This window comes from Rousettus aegyptiacus, unplaced genomic scaffold (genome assembly GCF_014176215.1).
Source record: "Rousettus aegyptiacus isolate mRouAeg1 unplaced genomic scaffold, mRouAeg1.p scaffold_m13_p_10, whole genome shotgun sequence".
Lineage (NCBI taxonomy): Eukaryota > Metazoa > Chordata > Mammalia > Chiroptera > Pteropodidae > Rousettus > Rousettus aegyptiacus.
Genome location: NW_023416285.1, coordinates 54,720,792 through 54,735,731, shown reverse-complemented (window position 1 = coordinate 54,735,731; position 14,940 = coordinate 54,720,792). Strand labels below are relative to the sequence as shown.

The 14,940-nt window shown below is 33.7% G+C and overlaps 1 protein-coding gene and 1 pseudogene across 3 annotated transcripts in view; both read right to left on the bottom strand.

The window, feature by feature from the left end:
* The window catches only part of CENPC (centromere protein C), a 68,624-nt gene that overhangs the window by 8,066 nt on the left and 45,618 nt on the right, over positions 1 to 14,940 (bottom strand). For 2 of the 3 annotated variants that reach the window (XM_016164407.2, XM_036227891.1), the window contains 5 exons: positions 13,968 to 14,047; positions 7,492 to 7,551; positions 3,807 to 3,911; positions 2,924 to 3,052; positions 1,369 to 1,464 (listed from right to left, as the gene is read on the bottom strand). In XM_016164407.2, the coding sequence (XP_016019893.2) occupies positions 1,369 to 1,464; positions 2,924 to 3,052; positions 3,807 to 3,911; positions 7,492 to 7,551; positions 13,968 to 14,047 (470 nt within the window). The remainder of the gene's footprint in view (positions 1 to 1,368; positions 1,465 to 2,923; positions 3,053 to 3,806; positions 3,912 to 7,491; positions 7,552 to 13,967; positions 14,048 to 14,940) is intronic. The other variant, XM_016164408.2, reaches the window with a different exon arrangement.
* On the bottom strand, positions 8,602 to 8,720 carry LOC118608992 (annotated as a pseudogene).

The window sequence follows — 14,940 nt, the reverse complement described above, 5'->3', positions numbered from 1 at the left end:
AAGTAAGAAGTAGCTAAGTCTTAGCTATTAATAATAATAACAGCAGTATTATTATTTCCATTAAAGATCAAATGAAAAACAAAAGTAGCTAAGAGATAAGAAAGACTTCCATATCTTTAAAAAGATGAATATGGTCCACAATACAAATGTATTATCATCATGCCGACAGATTTTTGGGGGGGTTGCTTGACTCATTATTAAATAACAAGATTTTTATTTATCAGGTAAGACTCTAAGTAACCATAGTTCTAACTATTGCTCACAAATTATTATCTCCCTTTTGAATTTCCCTTTACTTACAAATCTTTCCAATTCTATAATTAATACATTCTTCTATCATCAACTTCCGTTTCCTTGGATACTTGGGAGTTTTAGTAATCCCACATATTACAGGATATAGAAAATACACAGACTCAAGAAACAGACAAAGTGATGAACTCCTAACATCCTAACAACACTCATAACTTTTCAAACCTGGTACTGTATAGCAATGTTTTTAATTAAGACATTATACTAAACAAAATTCAATGCACTTATACCTCTGCTACCAAATAATCTGAATATAGAAATAACTTTGTTACTTAAGAAGTAAAATGGAACCAAATTCACAGCCAAAATTTTAAGTGTGAATACAATTACTGCCTCTCTAGTTTGACCTACTTGTCCCAGGATAAGCAGTCATGAGTACCTACTGACATAGTTGTAAGAGTTGTTAAAACATTTAAATATTTCCTATATAGAAATATTTCCTAGTTGGTAAATAGTCCCACACTTACTCCCACCCACTACAGCACATTCTCTGAGACCTCCCATGGTCATCCAGACACTAAATATTTAATCCCTATTAAGACAGAAGGAGGCTTCTAGAACCTTTTGCCAGCCCTAAGGTTAAGTGTGGCATTTGTTTCGCTGACTGATATCCTTACCAGTCATCCCTACAAACGGTTCATGTCCCAGGTACATGGGTATCTCACTGCCAAGATGGCTATCTAAATCCTGCCCATAATCCCCTCTCAGTGTCTGCCAGCTAACTTGCTACAATTCCCCATAAGCAGCCCTTGTCCCCATGTGTCCTAGTCAAAGAAGACCTGGAACCTATTGGGAAAGGCAATATTCCTGATGGTAGTACTTCTACTCCAGAGGACAAATGCATGGGACTGTATGTCCCCTGTAAGTTGTTTGCCATCAGTGCTCCCCCAGAGTAATCCTCATATAGCTGCTTATTGGATGGAATTAGACCCTCCACTGTGCTTTGGCTCTGAAAGAGCTAGAAAGAGAAAGAGAAAACAGGCAGGCCTGTCATTAAATCAGCAGTTCATCCTTACTAGCTGTTAAATTAAGTCTTTTCAATATCATCCCTAATCTTACCCATGAGAATCATCTTTCTTGTTTCTGGGTCCTTTACTCTTGTTGGCTGCAAAGGATCTCCCAGAGGTATATTCAGATTTACCACTAATTTTTCCTCTGCAAAAGAAATACAATTAAAATACAAACTATTTACTTAAAATTCTTTTCAATTAAAAAAAAAATCTAGTATGACATATAGCTATGGACAAGTTATAAAAGAAAATTACTAAAGGACAGATTGAGAGCTTCCCACATGAGAAAATTCTAACAAGGTTCATCACCACTAACTCAGTACTATAAGAAATGTTAACGAAACTTCTTATGAAGAAAAAAAAATCAAAAATATGAATAAAAAAATATAGGAAAGAAACACCTATCCCTCTCAAACTATTCCAAAAAAATTGAGGAAGGCTCCTAATCTCATTTTACAAGGCTAGCATTAACCTGATACCCAAACCTGACAGATATTAGGAAAAAAGAAAATTATAGACCACTATCCCTGATGAATGTAGATGTAAGAAACCTCAACAAAATACTGGCAAATTGAATTTAGCAATAAATTAAAAAGATCATACACCATGATCAAGTGGGATTTATCCCTAGAACGTAAGGCTGGTTCAATATCCACAAATCAATTAACATGACATACCACATAAACAAAATAAAGAATAAAAATCATATGATCATATGAATAGATGCAGAAAAAACATTTCACAAAATCCAGGATCCATTTATGACAAAAAACTATCAGCAAAGTGGGTACCTAACCAAAGAAATATAAAACCGTAATTCGCAAAGATACATGCATCCCTATGTTCACTTCAGCATTATTTACAACAGCCAAGATATAGAAGCAACCTAAGTGTTCAATGATAGACAAATGGATAAAGAAGGTATAAGACTGAGACACACACACACACACACACACACACACACGAATATTACTTGGCCAAAAAAGGAATGAAATCTTGCCAGTTGTGACAACATAGATAGACCTAGATGGTATTATGCTAAGTGAAATAAGTCAGATATGATTTCACTTATATGTGGAATCAAAAAACAAAATAAATAAACAAAAACAAAAGAGACTCACAGACACAGAGACCATTTTGATGGTTGCCAGACAGGAGGGGGTTTGTGGGATGGGTGAAAAAGGTGAAGGGATTATGTACAAATTGGCAGTTGCAAAATAGTCATGAGGATGTACAGTACAGCATGAGAAATAGAGTCAATAGTACTGTAATAAGTATGTATGGTACCAGGTGGATACCAGATTTATTGGGGGATCACTTCAATGTATAATAAAAGTCTAACTATTATGCTATACACCTAAAACTAATATAATTTTGAATGTCAACTTTAATTTAAAAATTAATAAATTAAAAAAAATTTAGAATAAAATCAGTTTACATTTAAAATCTGGGGAAAAAAAGGTGGACATTAAAAAGTGAATTTACCCTTAGGTATGACACCTTAAGTTTTCAGAAGTAAAATTCAAAATTTGCAAAGAGCTACTTTTCAAAGCACTGCTATTTATAATAAAATCTAAAAGTTACTTTCAGGGATAAGTTCATACTTTTTTCATCATTATCAAGACAGATCCTTTTCCTATTAACTATTTTGTTGACTTTTTTCATTTCTCCTTTTGTCTTCATTTTAGATGATACTGTGTCTGGAGACAGTATTCCACCAATCACAAATCCTCCTGTAATTTAACAATGAGAAAGATTATGACACTTGGGAAAGTGAAAACTTTGACACCAAACTCTTTAAATTAATATGGCAATTTCTTTTCAAAGTACGAAAAAAAAAATGTTATTACTGCATTCTACAGCTAGTAATTTAAATGATACAAATTCCAAGCAATTTCATCAATGACTCTACTATCCTACACCTAGAAGCACTGATGAAATACAAGGGAGTGATTTCTGCTGCTTGAAATCAACGGTCATCAACAGAGGTTTAAAACAAACAAAAAAGCAGCAATGAACTATTTATAGTAATCTATATGTGAGTTTAATCCTTTGACTTAGATATAGCTATCAATAAAGGAAATAACTTCAATATAACACCAACTATACTTACGCATCCTCCACCGTTTCTATAAAAATATATAATGAGAACATGGGCTGAGAATGATACTGGGGAATACTTAATATTTGCTAGTTATGATTTTCTTAGATTCTGATGTAATGCTTAATTTGAAACTCTGTTACATAGAAATAACACTCTATAAAGCCATAAACATATCTAATTACTACCAAAAAGAAAAAGAAATCAACATCTCAGTAATAATCAGAGAAATCTGGATTTGAATCCTGTCACATTTTGGGGAAATGTTGATTAAATGAGGTAATTTATGTAAGTATGTGGACATTGCTTGGCAGATAATATACATAAATTAACTGCAGCAATCTTCACAATTATTTTTTATTGTTAGACGTCAAAGCGTAGTTTACCTGATGGCCTTCCTTGGTAATCTACTCGCTCCCCTCTCCAGTATTCCAAAGGTTTCAATCGCGTTCTCTTGGTCCTGCGCACATTTGGTGTGTTGGAGGGCAATACTGTAAAAAGATATTAGGCAAAAATGTAAACATGTAAATGTTTAGTTGAATACTTTGCAAGGGAAAAACTGATTCAGCTTCTATAACACTAGCAATGCTTCTAGACAAAACATTAGGAAAACAAAATTTTAAGACATATTTGTGCTAATAATTAAAGAAATGCCAATGCAACACTAGGCTACTAGACTGCAAGGATTTCAAAACTTGGTAATATTCAGGGTTAATGATGTTAAAGGTACCCAGAAACTCTCATATGTTGTAAGTAGAAATGTAAAGTGATAGAAGACCTGTAATACTCTCTGATTCAGAAATTAAGTGAAATGACTAGAAAATGAGTTTGCAATAATTTTCACAAAAATGGACAAAGCTATAGGTACAAGAACATTCAGAGTAGTACTGTCTATAATGGTAACAGAAAACAAAAATTAAATTGAAAACCATCTAAATGCTCCACAATATAAAATTTGTACATCAAGGGTAAGCATGTATATGAATAATATGTTTGTATAACACACACAACTACTCATTTTATTTGAACAATGTAAAGTTTTATATACTAAGTTCAGTTTGTTGGCCGTATAATCAGATTCCTATGTTCTTAAAATATGGTTGTGTGGAAAGCCATTAGGTAATTATTTTTTGTTTGCTTAGAGCTATTCAATTCTAAAAATAATATATCAAAATTTCCCAGTCTAACTGTACTGTTTAAATTAAAATCTTGCTTTTTCTTAGTTTTTTTTTTTTTAATACATTTTAATTGTTAGGCTGCTTGGTGCATAAAAGTTCACGATTTTTCTATCATCTCATAAATTGTTCATGTTACTATCCTGTTCATCAATTTTATTTTAACCTTAAATTCCACTTACTTAATAATAAAAATCACTCCTGTCTTTCTAAGGCAGGTTTATATCTAGAAATAACTATTTTATTTCTGTTTAAATTAGCCTACTAATTCTCTGAAAACTTTTATTTTAAAACTTGTTTCGAGTGTTTCTTAAAAACATATAGGTTGATTTCTGCTATTTAACCAAATCTGATATTTTCTATCTTACTAGAGGAATTCAATCCATTCATACTTATTTACTGTAATAAATAACATGCTTCCTTTATTCCTTTCAATTTATTTTATATTTATAAGTTATTTTATATTAGTGATTCTTCTTTCTCATTTTTATTAATTTGCTCAAATGACCAGTTCTTTTCTTCCCTCTCCCCTAGGTCATTTCGAAGTTTTACTGTTCTTTTTCATTCTAATATTGGTTATCTTCCTGTTTCTAACACTCAAAAGTCAAACTCCTATTTTTTCATGATTATATAAAAAACTATATATCTTACCAAGATATTTTGCATTCAGTAAAATAAAACTTTTAGATTACAGTATTCTCACATTATCCACCAGAGATGTTCCAAGATCCTAGTGGATGCCTGAAACCGCTGATAGTACCAAATCCTACATATATTATGTTTTTTCTTATACATACAAACCTTTTCACTTAAAAGAAGCACTTTATGGCTTCTCTTTGGCATATCCCAATTGCCAGCATCACTACTCTTATACTTTGGGGTCATTATTAAGTAAAATAAGGGTTATTTGAACACAAACACTGCGATAGCACCACAGTACATCTGATAACCCAGACAGCTACAAAGTGACTAATGGGCACACAGTGTATATACAGTGTGAATATGCTGAACACAGGAATGATTTACATCCTGGATGGGATGGAGGAGGACAGCGTGAAATTTCATCACATTACTCAGAATAGCATGCAGTTTAAAACTTATGAATTGTTTAATTCTGGAATTTTCCATGTAATATTTTCAGATTGTAGTCGACCAAAGGTAACCACGCAGTGGCAAAACTACAGATAAGGGTAAACTGCTGTACTTCTATTATCCCTCTTCTGCCCTTATTCTCTTCCTCCAACATACCAACTTTTGTTAATATAATCTGGATTTCAAAGTATTATTACAAAAATCCTTACTGAGCACTTATAAATCCTCAGTCACATTAGCATTAAGTAGTAGAGACACTCTAAGGCAATCAGCATTGAGTTAGGCCCTTGTATAATCCTCTCCCCTAAGATGCATGTGAGCCCTGTGACTTTCTTCTCATTGATAGCATATGGTAAAGGAAATGGGAAGTTACTCCTCTGATTACATGATTATATATGAGACAATATATGATAATATACATATAAGACATTATCAAGCAGAAGCAGATAAATTCTTCCTTGGTGACTCTGAAGAAACACACTGTGAAGGGGCCTATGGAAAGAGTCAACACAGCAAGGAACAGCAGGTGGCCTATAGATGCGGAGAACAGTAGCTAATGGCTGCCAGCAAAAAAGAAAACAGATAACTCAGCCCTATAATTTCAAGGAACTGAATTGTGCTAACAACTACATGAGCTTGAAAAAGGACACTGAGCCTCACATGACACCACAGCCCAGGCTGACACTTTTGACTGCAGCTTGTGAAACTCTTACAGAGGACCCAGCTAATCTGTGCTTGGGCTCCTAACCCACAGAAATCATGGGATAATAAACATATTGTCTAAGCCATTAAATTTGTAGTAATTTAGTAATGGCAATAGAAAACAAAAATATATTATTTAGATTTAACCACATGTATTTCGAGAATCAATTCTTACCACTATTTTCTCTTTTAGGACTCAGTTCTGATTTATACATTACTTGGTTAAAATATCTAACATAGGTATTTTACACAGAGGATACTAAAGTTAACCTTGCATTATCTGGAAAGAAAATTCAATTATCAGAAAGAAAATTACCTCAGGTAGGTATAAAATTACTGGATTATAATACATTTCCGAAATTAGACTATAGGTATTACTTTATTCTTCCAGCATTACATAGATGAGCAGTACTAGTCATTTAACTCTTTCTATCTGGAAAAGTCCCTCTATCCTTAAAATTTAGAAATTTTATTCACTTATGTCTAGAGGTGTATCTTTTTCAATAATTCTGACCAGTAGTTTATAAACTCATTCAAACTGCAGAGTCATTCAAGCTTATCTTTAATCCAGGGAAGTTTCTTTATTTTCTTTGTTTTCTCTCCTCCATCTGTTTCTTTTTTCTGGAAATCCTACAAAGGTGGGAGGTCTCATTAATCTTGACTAATTATCTCTTTAAGAACCATGGAGTTTTAATCCTCACATTGGCCTCTATGTGGGTGTCCCATTTCCTAGCCCACTACTTACCTATCCTAGCTACTGCTTTGTTTAAGAGTACACTGGACACAAATGGAAGAAGTTGTCAGGGATATTATCTACCTAGCAGCTATATTTTACAGAATTCTACAACCGAGATTCTTAGCCTGCGTGGGATCATGCTCCTTACTATAGGACAAAGAGTGAGAGGGCTACAGGACTTATACATGGACAATAAAGAAACTCAGTGGTCTGTGAAGACTTAACTGTGAAATTCATGAAAACTAAACATATAGTTTTAATGTATCTGCCAATTAATCCAAATAGTATTTTCCCCCACGTGAGAAAAAAATTATATTTAAAAACAGATTTTATAATATGAAATCATTAAAAAGTAAATAATTTTACCTAATTTGTGATGTATTTTATTCTCTAGTGTCACCTTAGATCTTTTTCCTCTTGAATGATCTGCAAAATGCAAAAGATAGTATCATGAACAATGGCTACTAATTCCATATTGAGTTAAAGTGTATTACTTGGTCAACTGCAGTACAAGTACTTGAAATAAAATTTGACCTGACAATGCATTTTATTACACATTCTGCTTTTCTTTGATAAGGAATAAAGACTAATGCAAAACAGTGTAACATTTCTCTAGATTTGGGTATAATGAATATTTCTAAAGAGCATACACAGTAGTTAAAAATAAAAAAACCGATTTTCTATTGCTCATAGACTTAGGGTGAAATAAGCTACTGGGTGGATAAAAATGCAGGGCATGATCAATAACAATTAATATGCTAATAATGTAATCTATGATCTTTAAAGTTCTAAAACAGTACAACTGTACTGAATTTAGCAGTGTGCCAATTAGGTCAGGAGCTCACAACTTTAGTGTAGTAAAAGTATCTAAACATAGCTGCTATCAATTATTTCTCTTTCTATGCACATATGTTCTTTATCAAGAGATGAAGTCTAATTCCCTTCTTGAATCTGTGATGACTTGCTTGACTAATAGAATGCAGCACAAATGATGTTCTGGGACTTCAAAGGAGTCCTAAGAGGATATGCAGGTTCCACCTGGGTCTCTTGGAAATTCACTGTGGAGAAAGGCAGCCACCAGATATGAAGACTCACTACCCTAAGACTGCCATGCAATGAGAAAACCCACGCTAACCACATGGAAAGGCTATGTGGTCGTCTCAGAGATGTTTAGTCAGCCTCCAATTCTTCCATCCACCCTGGTATATATAAGTGGAGAATTCACCTTGCACTCCCAGCACAGTTGAGTTTTCAGATTACTCCAACCTCAGCAGACTGCATTTGACTACAAATGCATGAAAGAGTCCAAGTAAGAATTGCCCAGATAAGCCAAGTCAACCCACAGAACCATGAGAGAGAAAAAAAGCAATTATTGTGTTAAGCCACTAAATTTTTTTTTAGGTGAGGCAACGCTTAGTTGACCTCACAGACTGCAAGGACCTTGTCAGCTTACGATACCTTATTTTTTATTTTTTACGCCTACAGGACCTGGTCTTCCTATGGAGTCTCCTATCCAAGTACTAACCAGGCCCGACCTTGCTTAGCTTCTGAGATCAGATGGGGTCGGGCTTGTTCAGAGTGGCATGGCTATAGACAAGCCACTAAATTTTGGGTAGTTAATTATACACCAAAATATAATGGGAACACTTATTGTCCATGAATCTCCTAAAATTTTGATACGATTTTGTATGTAATTGGGAGAGGGTTGGGAATGGAAGGTGCCTGATAAAAAGTATGAAGTTTCTTTTTTAAAGTAATGAAAATATTCTAATATTTATTGTGGTGATAGCTGCACAGCACTGAACTATATACCATAAAAGGGTTAATTGTATGGTAAGTAAAGTATATCTCAATAAAGCTGTTACCAAAAAAAAAAAAAAAAAAATTTCAATTTCTCATGCAAGCCCTCGCTAGAATAAGAAGAGGCTAGTCTTTGCTTGAAAATTTCCCCACAGCAGTGGGGCAATAGGGCAGCTGGTGGGGTCAGAGAAGACACAAAGCAAATAAGTAAATATACTAATAATGGAAGCCAGGGTTCTCACTATCTGAGAAGCAGTTTATAATAATGGAAAAGAGAAAGCGAAAGTGTGGACTGGAATGGAAGGTACTTATATGAACTCATGATTTCTAAATGCTTACAGAAATAGACATAGATACTCGTATATTTACAGTGTGGATATATATGTATGTGTATTCATTTTGTATCCCAGTCCACTAAAAGATCCCAGAAGCAATGATATTCCAGTAACAATGAGCACACCAAGGACACTGATCTGAGCCTCTAAATCCTTCCCTAGAAAGAAACTAGTACCTTAGGAGAAATAACTGATTCCTAGAACATCCTATGCCAAAATATAAGACAGTATTCAAAACATGATAGAAACATGACAAGTACATAGGGACCAGCTGAAAGGCACTTACTGGTCAAAGAGAGCTTAATTTGATTACTAGAATCAATGGTAAGATTACAAGCCATCGAATAAAAGGGGAACCCAGTAGTAGTTCATAATAACATAAATAAATGAACAATGAATAAATGGGAATGGATTAAGAAAAACTATTTCTTACAGAATGCTGGTTAATTAAGGAATTATGGAAATAGTAAATAATTTCGTATCATAATTAGTGGCTGATGATTCAGCTGGAGTCTTTAACAGATGCTAAGATTGGTGTGGAGGTTTAAAAAGAAACAAATTATTGAAATAGTATCAGGGAATCACTCTATAAAATACTTAACAATTACAGAGAGAAAAACTGTGTCTCTAGATTAAAGAAACCTGGCAATAACATGAACAGGTGATCAAGACTAACATCACTAGCAGGAGATGAGTCAACACTGTGCACCTCCTAATGTGATGCACAAAGAACACAGCACCACTTATGCAGTATTTCTGTCACATATGCCAGACTGGCAACTGATCATGAGGAAACATCAGCGAGATCCAGGCTGAAGGTCATTCTAAGAAGGAAAAGCTTTACTTTCTGTAAAAATGTAAAGGTCAAGAATGTGAGAAAAAGCCTAAGAAACTGTTCCTTACTGAAGAAAACTGAAAGGATGGAAGAGCTAAATGCAATCCATGATCCTGGATTAGATCCTGAATCAAAGAGAAAGAGGAATACTTGATACAACTGCTGGTCAAATCTGCATGGAGTCAGTGAAGGAATATAGTAAGTCTTCACTTAATGTCATAAATAGGGTCTTGGAAACTGTAACTTTAAGTGAAATATTATAAGAAAACCAATTTTACCACAGGCTAATTAATACAAGTTAGAGTTAAGTTCCTACATCATATTTCTGATCATGAAAACCAAATCCAACTTCTAAATTAAGACCCAGAACACTTTCAATATTAAACACTAATAAAAGTGAGTTATACATACATTTAAGAAAGATTAATAATAACAAGTAAGAACATTCTTTTCCAACTCACTCACTCCAGTTCAGGGTTGCAGGTGGCCAGAGCCTATCCCAGCGGCTCAGGGCACAAAGTGAAAACCAGCCCTGGACAGGGCAGGGCACCCTTCGATCACAGGGTGCACTCACACATATCCACACTCACTCAAACTGGGACAATTTAGACATGCCAATTCATTTAATGTGTACATCTTTAGGACGTGGAAGGAAATTGGGATACCTGGAGACAGACATGCAGAGAATGTGCAAACTCCACAGGAACAGTAGCCCCAGCCAGAAATTGATTTTTTTTCCTCATGAACATTATTATGAAATGGCATTGAATAAAATGACATTATTCGGGGACCTGTTGTACCGGTATTATATTAATGCTGATTTCCTGACTTGAATGTTGAAGGATAATTGTGTTCTTGTCTTGCATTATGTCTGTGCATATGTGTACACATATCTGCAACTTGCTCTCAAATAGTTCAGAAGAGGCTAATGATAATATGTAGAAACATATGTAGGAAAAGCAGGGAAGGAGATGGAACAAATGTAAAGTGTTGACAACTATGGAATCTAGATGAAGGGGATATGAAATTTCTGGGTAAGTTTCCGATTATTTAAAAATATATATTTTTTAAAAAAAGCAACATAGACACAACTCCTGAATTTCAAAGATTAAAGAATCCTAATAAGCATGGAAATAGAAGAAAACAGGCTATCGAGAAAAGAAAAAATGTAATAAAGTTGCCTCCAAATTTTCACTCATAAACATTAGCTATCATGAGGCAAAAGAGCGAAAGCCAAATAGTTTAAAGGAAAAAAGATTATGACCTAAGGTTATCTTTACTATTCAACTAGTTGTTTATTGTGTTAAAAAATTCCTGAGTTCTTGCTAGCATATATGAGCGTAGATATCAATTTTACAAATAACAAATATATCTGTTATGGAAATAAGTATTAATGTGTTAATGAGTGAAGAAAAAAATACCGACAAAGCAAGTTAAAAATAAAAATTCGATCATGTGCTACTGCTAAGGCACTTTTAGTTCTCTATGAAAGTTTAAGTAAAAAGAACAACAAACCAAAAGCAAGCAAGGATCACAATATTAACATGAGACAAAACAGACTACAAGGTAAATGCATTGTAAGAGCATCAAGAAATTTGACCAAAGCACGTACATTACAAATGAAGGTATACATGCTCCATAACAGCACTAAAACACATAGTAAACACTACAGTAAACATAGAGAAACAAACAGACTATTACAGTGGAAAACACTTTACTTAAACTCTGGCAGATCTTAACAGACTTCACAAATCAAATGTAAGGACACAAAAGATCAGAATAATATAGAATGTCAACATGTCCAAATTTAAGATCCTATTTTTTTTCCAAAATCTACTCATCTAGTAGTCTCTAAATAAACCAATGACAACACCATTCTTTCAGGTACTCAGTCCAAAAACCTTAACATCCCTGATACATCTCTTTCTCTTAAACTCCACACCCTATCCACCCCAATCTTGTTGACTCTACCTTCGAAAATACTTAAAATCCCACTACTATCCACCTTCCACTGCTACCACTTTAGTCCAAGCCACCACCTCTCACTGGATTCTTGTCTCGTCAACTGATCCCCTGCTTCCAACCTTACACCAGCCCCGTCAAACTCATCAGTCCATCTCTAGCACAACAACTAGTGAGTGATTTTGTTTATGGGTCCGCCACCCTCTACTGGTATCCTTGGTGTTTCTCCATCAGAACAGATTCTACCACATCAGAACCTTGGCCCTAGATCTTCCCTCTGCGTGGGGCACTAGTTCTCCATACAGCTGCCTGGTCTGCATTCTCACCTCTTTCATATTTTTGCTCAAATGATCACTTTCTCAGTGAGGCCTTTTCTGCTCATCTACCTAAAAATGTAGGCCCCATTTCCCACCCTAAAGTCCCTGCTTTATTCTTCTACTCTGAACATTTAACAAATCATAAGTTCTGCTATCTTTTGTCATTGTTTTACATCCTGGCTCCCCAAAAATAAGCTCCATGAGTGCAGAAATTTTTTTCAGTTTTGTTTACTACCACATTCCCTAGCCCCCAGAAGAAAATAAAGTATTCTATAATATTCCATAAATGTTTACGAATTCCATAGATATCAAAAGTATATTCCAAAACATAGATTCCCTTACATTATCAACAATATAAAGATATATATTTTAAAATCCACATTTGTACATATAAAAAATAATATTCTCTCTTTTTCAAGCACCCATTGAAGAATCACAAAATTCTTCCATGAGCTTTATGTGTTCTAAGAATACTCTAGAACACAAACGAAATCTTAATAAATTCAAAGGATGAATAATACAGGCCAATGTTCTCTAGAACAATGAAATGAAACTAGAAACTAAACAGAACAAAACAAAACACAACTTTATAAAATAACAGCCAACATTACATCTTTGACATATATCAGGCATTAAACTGAGCAAGAAATGTATATTTGTTCTTATATTAATCTACGGGCCTGGAATTGATACCACCATTTTACAGATAAGGAAGGTGAAGCTAAGAACACTGAAATTTCTTACTCTACATAACGTAGCTAAAAAGCGGTAGAGCTGGATTCAATCCTGGGTTTCTGACTCTAGAGACCAGACTCTTGGCTAATGTAGTCCTAAATAACTCCTGAGTCAAAGAAACTCACTATAACTTCATGTACTACAATAATAAATTACATTAAAAAAAAAAAAAAAACCTATGACATTGAGCAAAACTATACTCAGGAAAATATGCTGCTTTTTTGTTTTTACTAAATAAAAAGTAGAAAAATAAATATAGAAAGTACTCAACTTAGAGGCGAAAAATAATAAATCTAAACACAGGAAGAAAAAAGAAATTTAAAAGGAAAAGAAATTAGTAAATTAAGAAAAAATATTGTGTAACAGATTATATTCCATGCACACATTCATTTGGGTCATCAAAAAATTATAAAATTCTCCATTAAGATGCATTTTTAAAACTTTATTATGGAATGTTTCAAACATTTTTAAAATAGAGTAAATAATATAATGAAACTGATATAACCATCACTTAGCTCTAATAATCAGTATGTGAGTAATCTTGCTTCATTTATACTCTTATCGACTTAACATTTTTAAATACTGCAGTAGATATCTTAAGTGCCAATTATTTCATTATGTCCTACTTCAAACAAAGGACTATCACTCATCTCTCTCATTCTTTCTCTGTCTCTCTCTCCCTCCCTCTCTCACCCAGGTATAAGGTCTTGCAAATCTCTAAACATATAGTAAGGCTCTTAAGAGTAAGTAGTCAATACACGTGTGCCATTGGCTATAATTTAAGTAAAAACAACACACCTAACTCCATATGCATAAGGTCATAAAAATCAAGACAAGAGAAAATAAATAATAATTTACCTGAACTTTCTTCAACTTCCTCCTCATCTACACCAGAATTTTTCTTTCCAGACAAATAATTCTTGAGCCTGAAAGGTCCACTTAAGGGGGAAAAAAAAAAGTAAACCATAAAATTTGTGCTTTTATATGCATATATCTAACTATCTACCTTAATGTTCATTTTTCTCCAAAAACTGACAAAGGTGTCTTTCTTATAAAACCAACAGCAATGTTATAGGTCACCAAAAATATACTTAACCTGCTGCATAAAACAAATACACAATTTAATCCCATAACTTTAAACTAAAATTTTATAAAAAGTAAATTTTATAACCTTTTAAACTAACTCATGGATCAGAGTCATGAATTTAAGTCAAATCAAATAATATTCTTTGATAAAATCAAATTTTAAGAAAATTAGAGAGAAATCAACTTATCTTAATTTTTTTAAAAACTACTACCAAAATCAAATGGAATTTAAAATATCGCCTATAAATTGTTCAGAGATAATTCAGCTTATCTCAGTCCTTTCCTCCTATTATGAATCTATGATAGGCCTAGTAGTCATAACCCACCAAAGAGTAAAGATATCTTAGCCATACCTTAAAAGTCTGAGAATCTTCTATAATTTACCATTCTTTCAGTTTTTAAAAAAGATATATGACTTCAGATATTATACAAGTAGGTTAATTTGGTTTGCTGAGTGTGCTCGCTTTAAATATACATATCCACAAATTCTTAAATATGCCTCCTTTCAAGAGTGCAGGGATTAATTCCCTTCTCTGTGAATGTGGTCTTGACTTAGTTACTTGTTTCTAATGAACAAAATAAAGTGAAAGTGACAGTGTGCAACTTCAGAGACTAGGTTATTAAAAGGCACACTAAGACCTCAAAACTGTAGTCACACTTTCTCTTAGATCACTTGCTCAGTATTCAGCTGCCATACTGAATAGCCCTATGGAGAAGGCCAAATAACAAGGAACTGGGGCCTCCC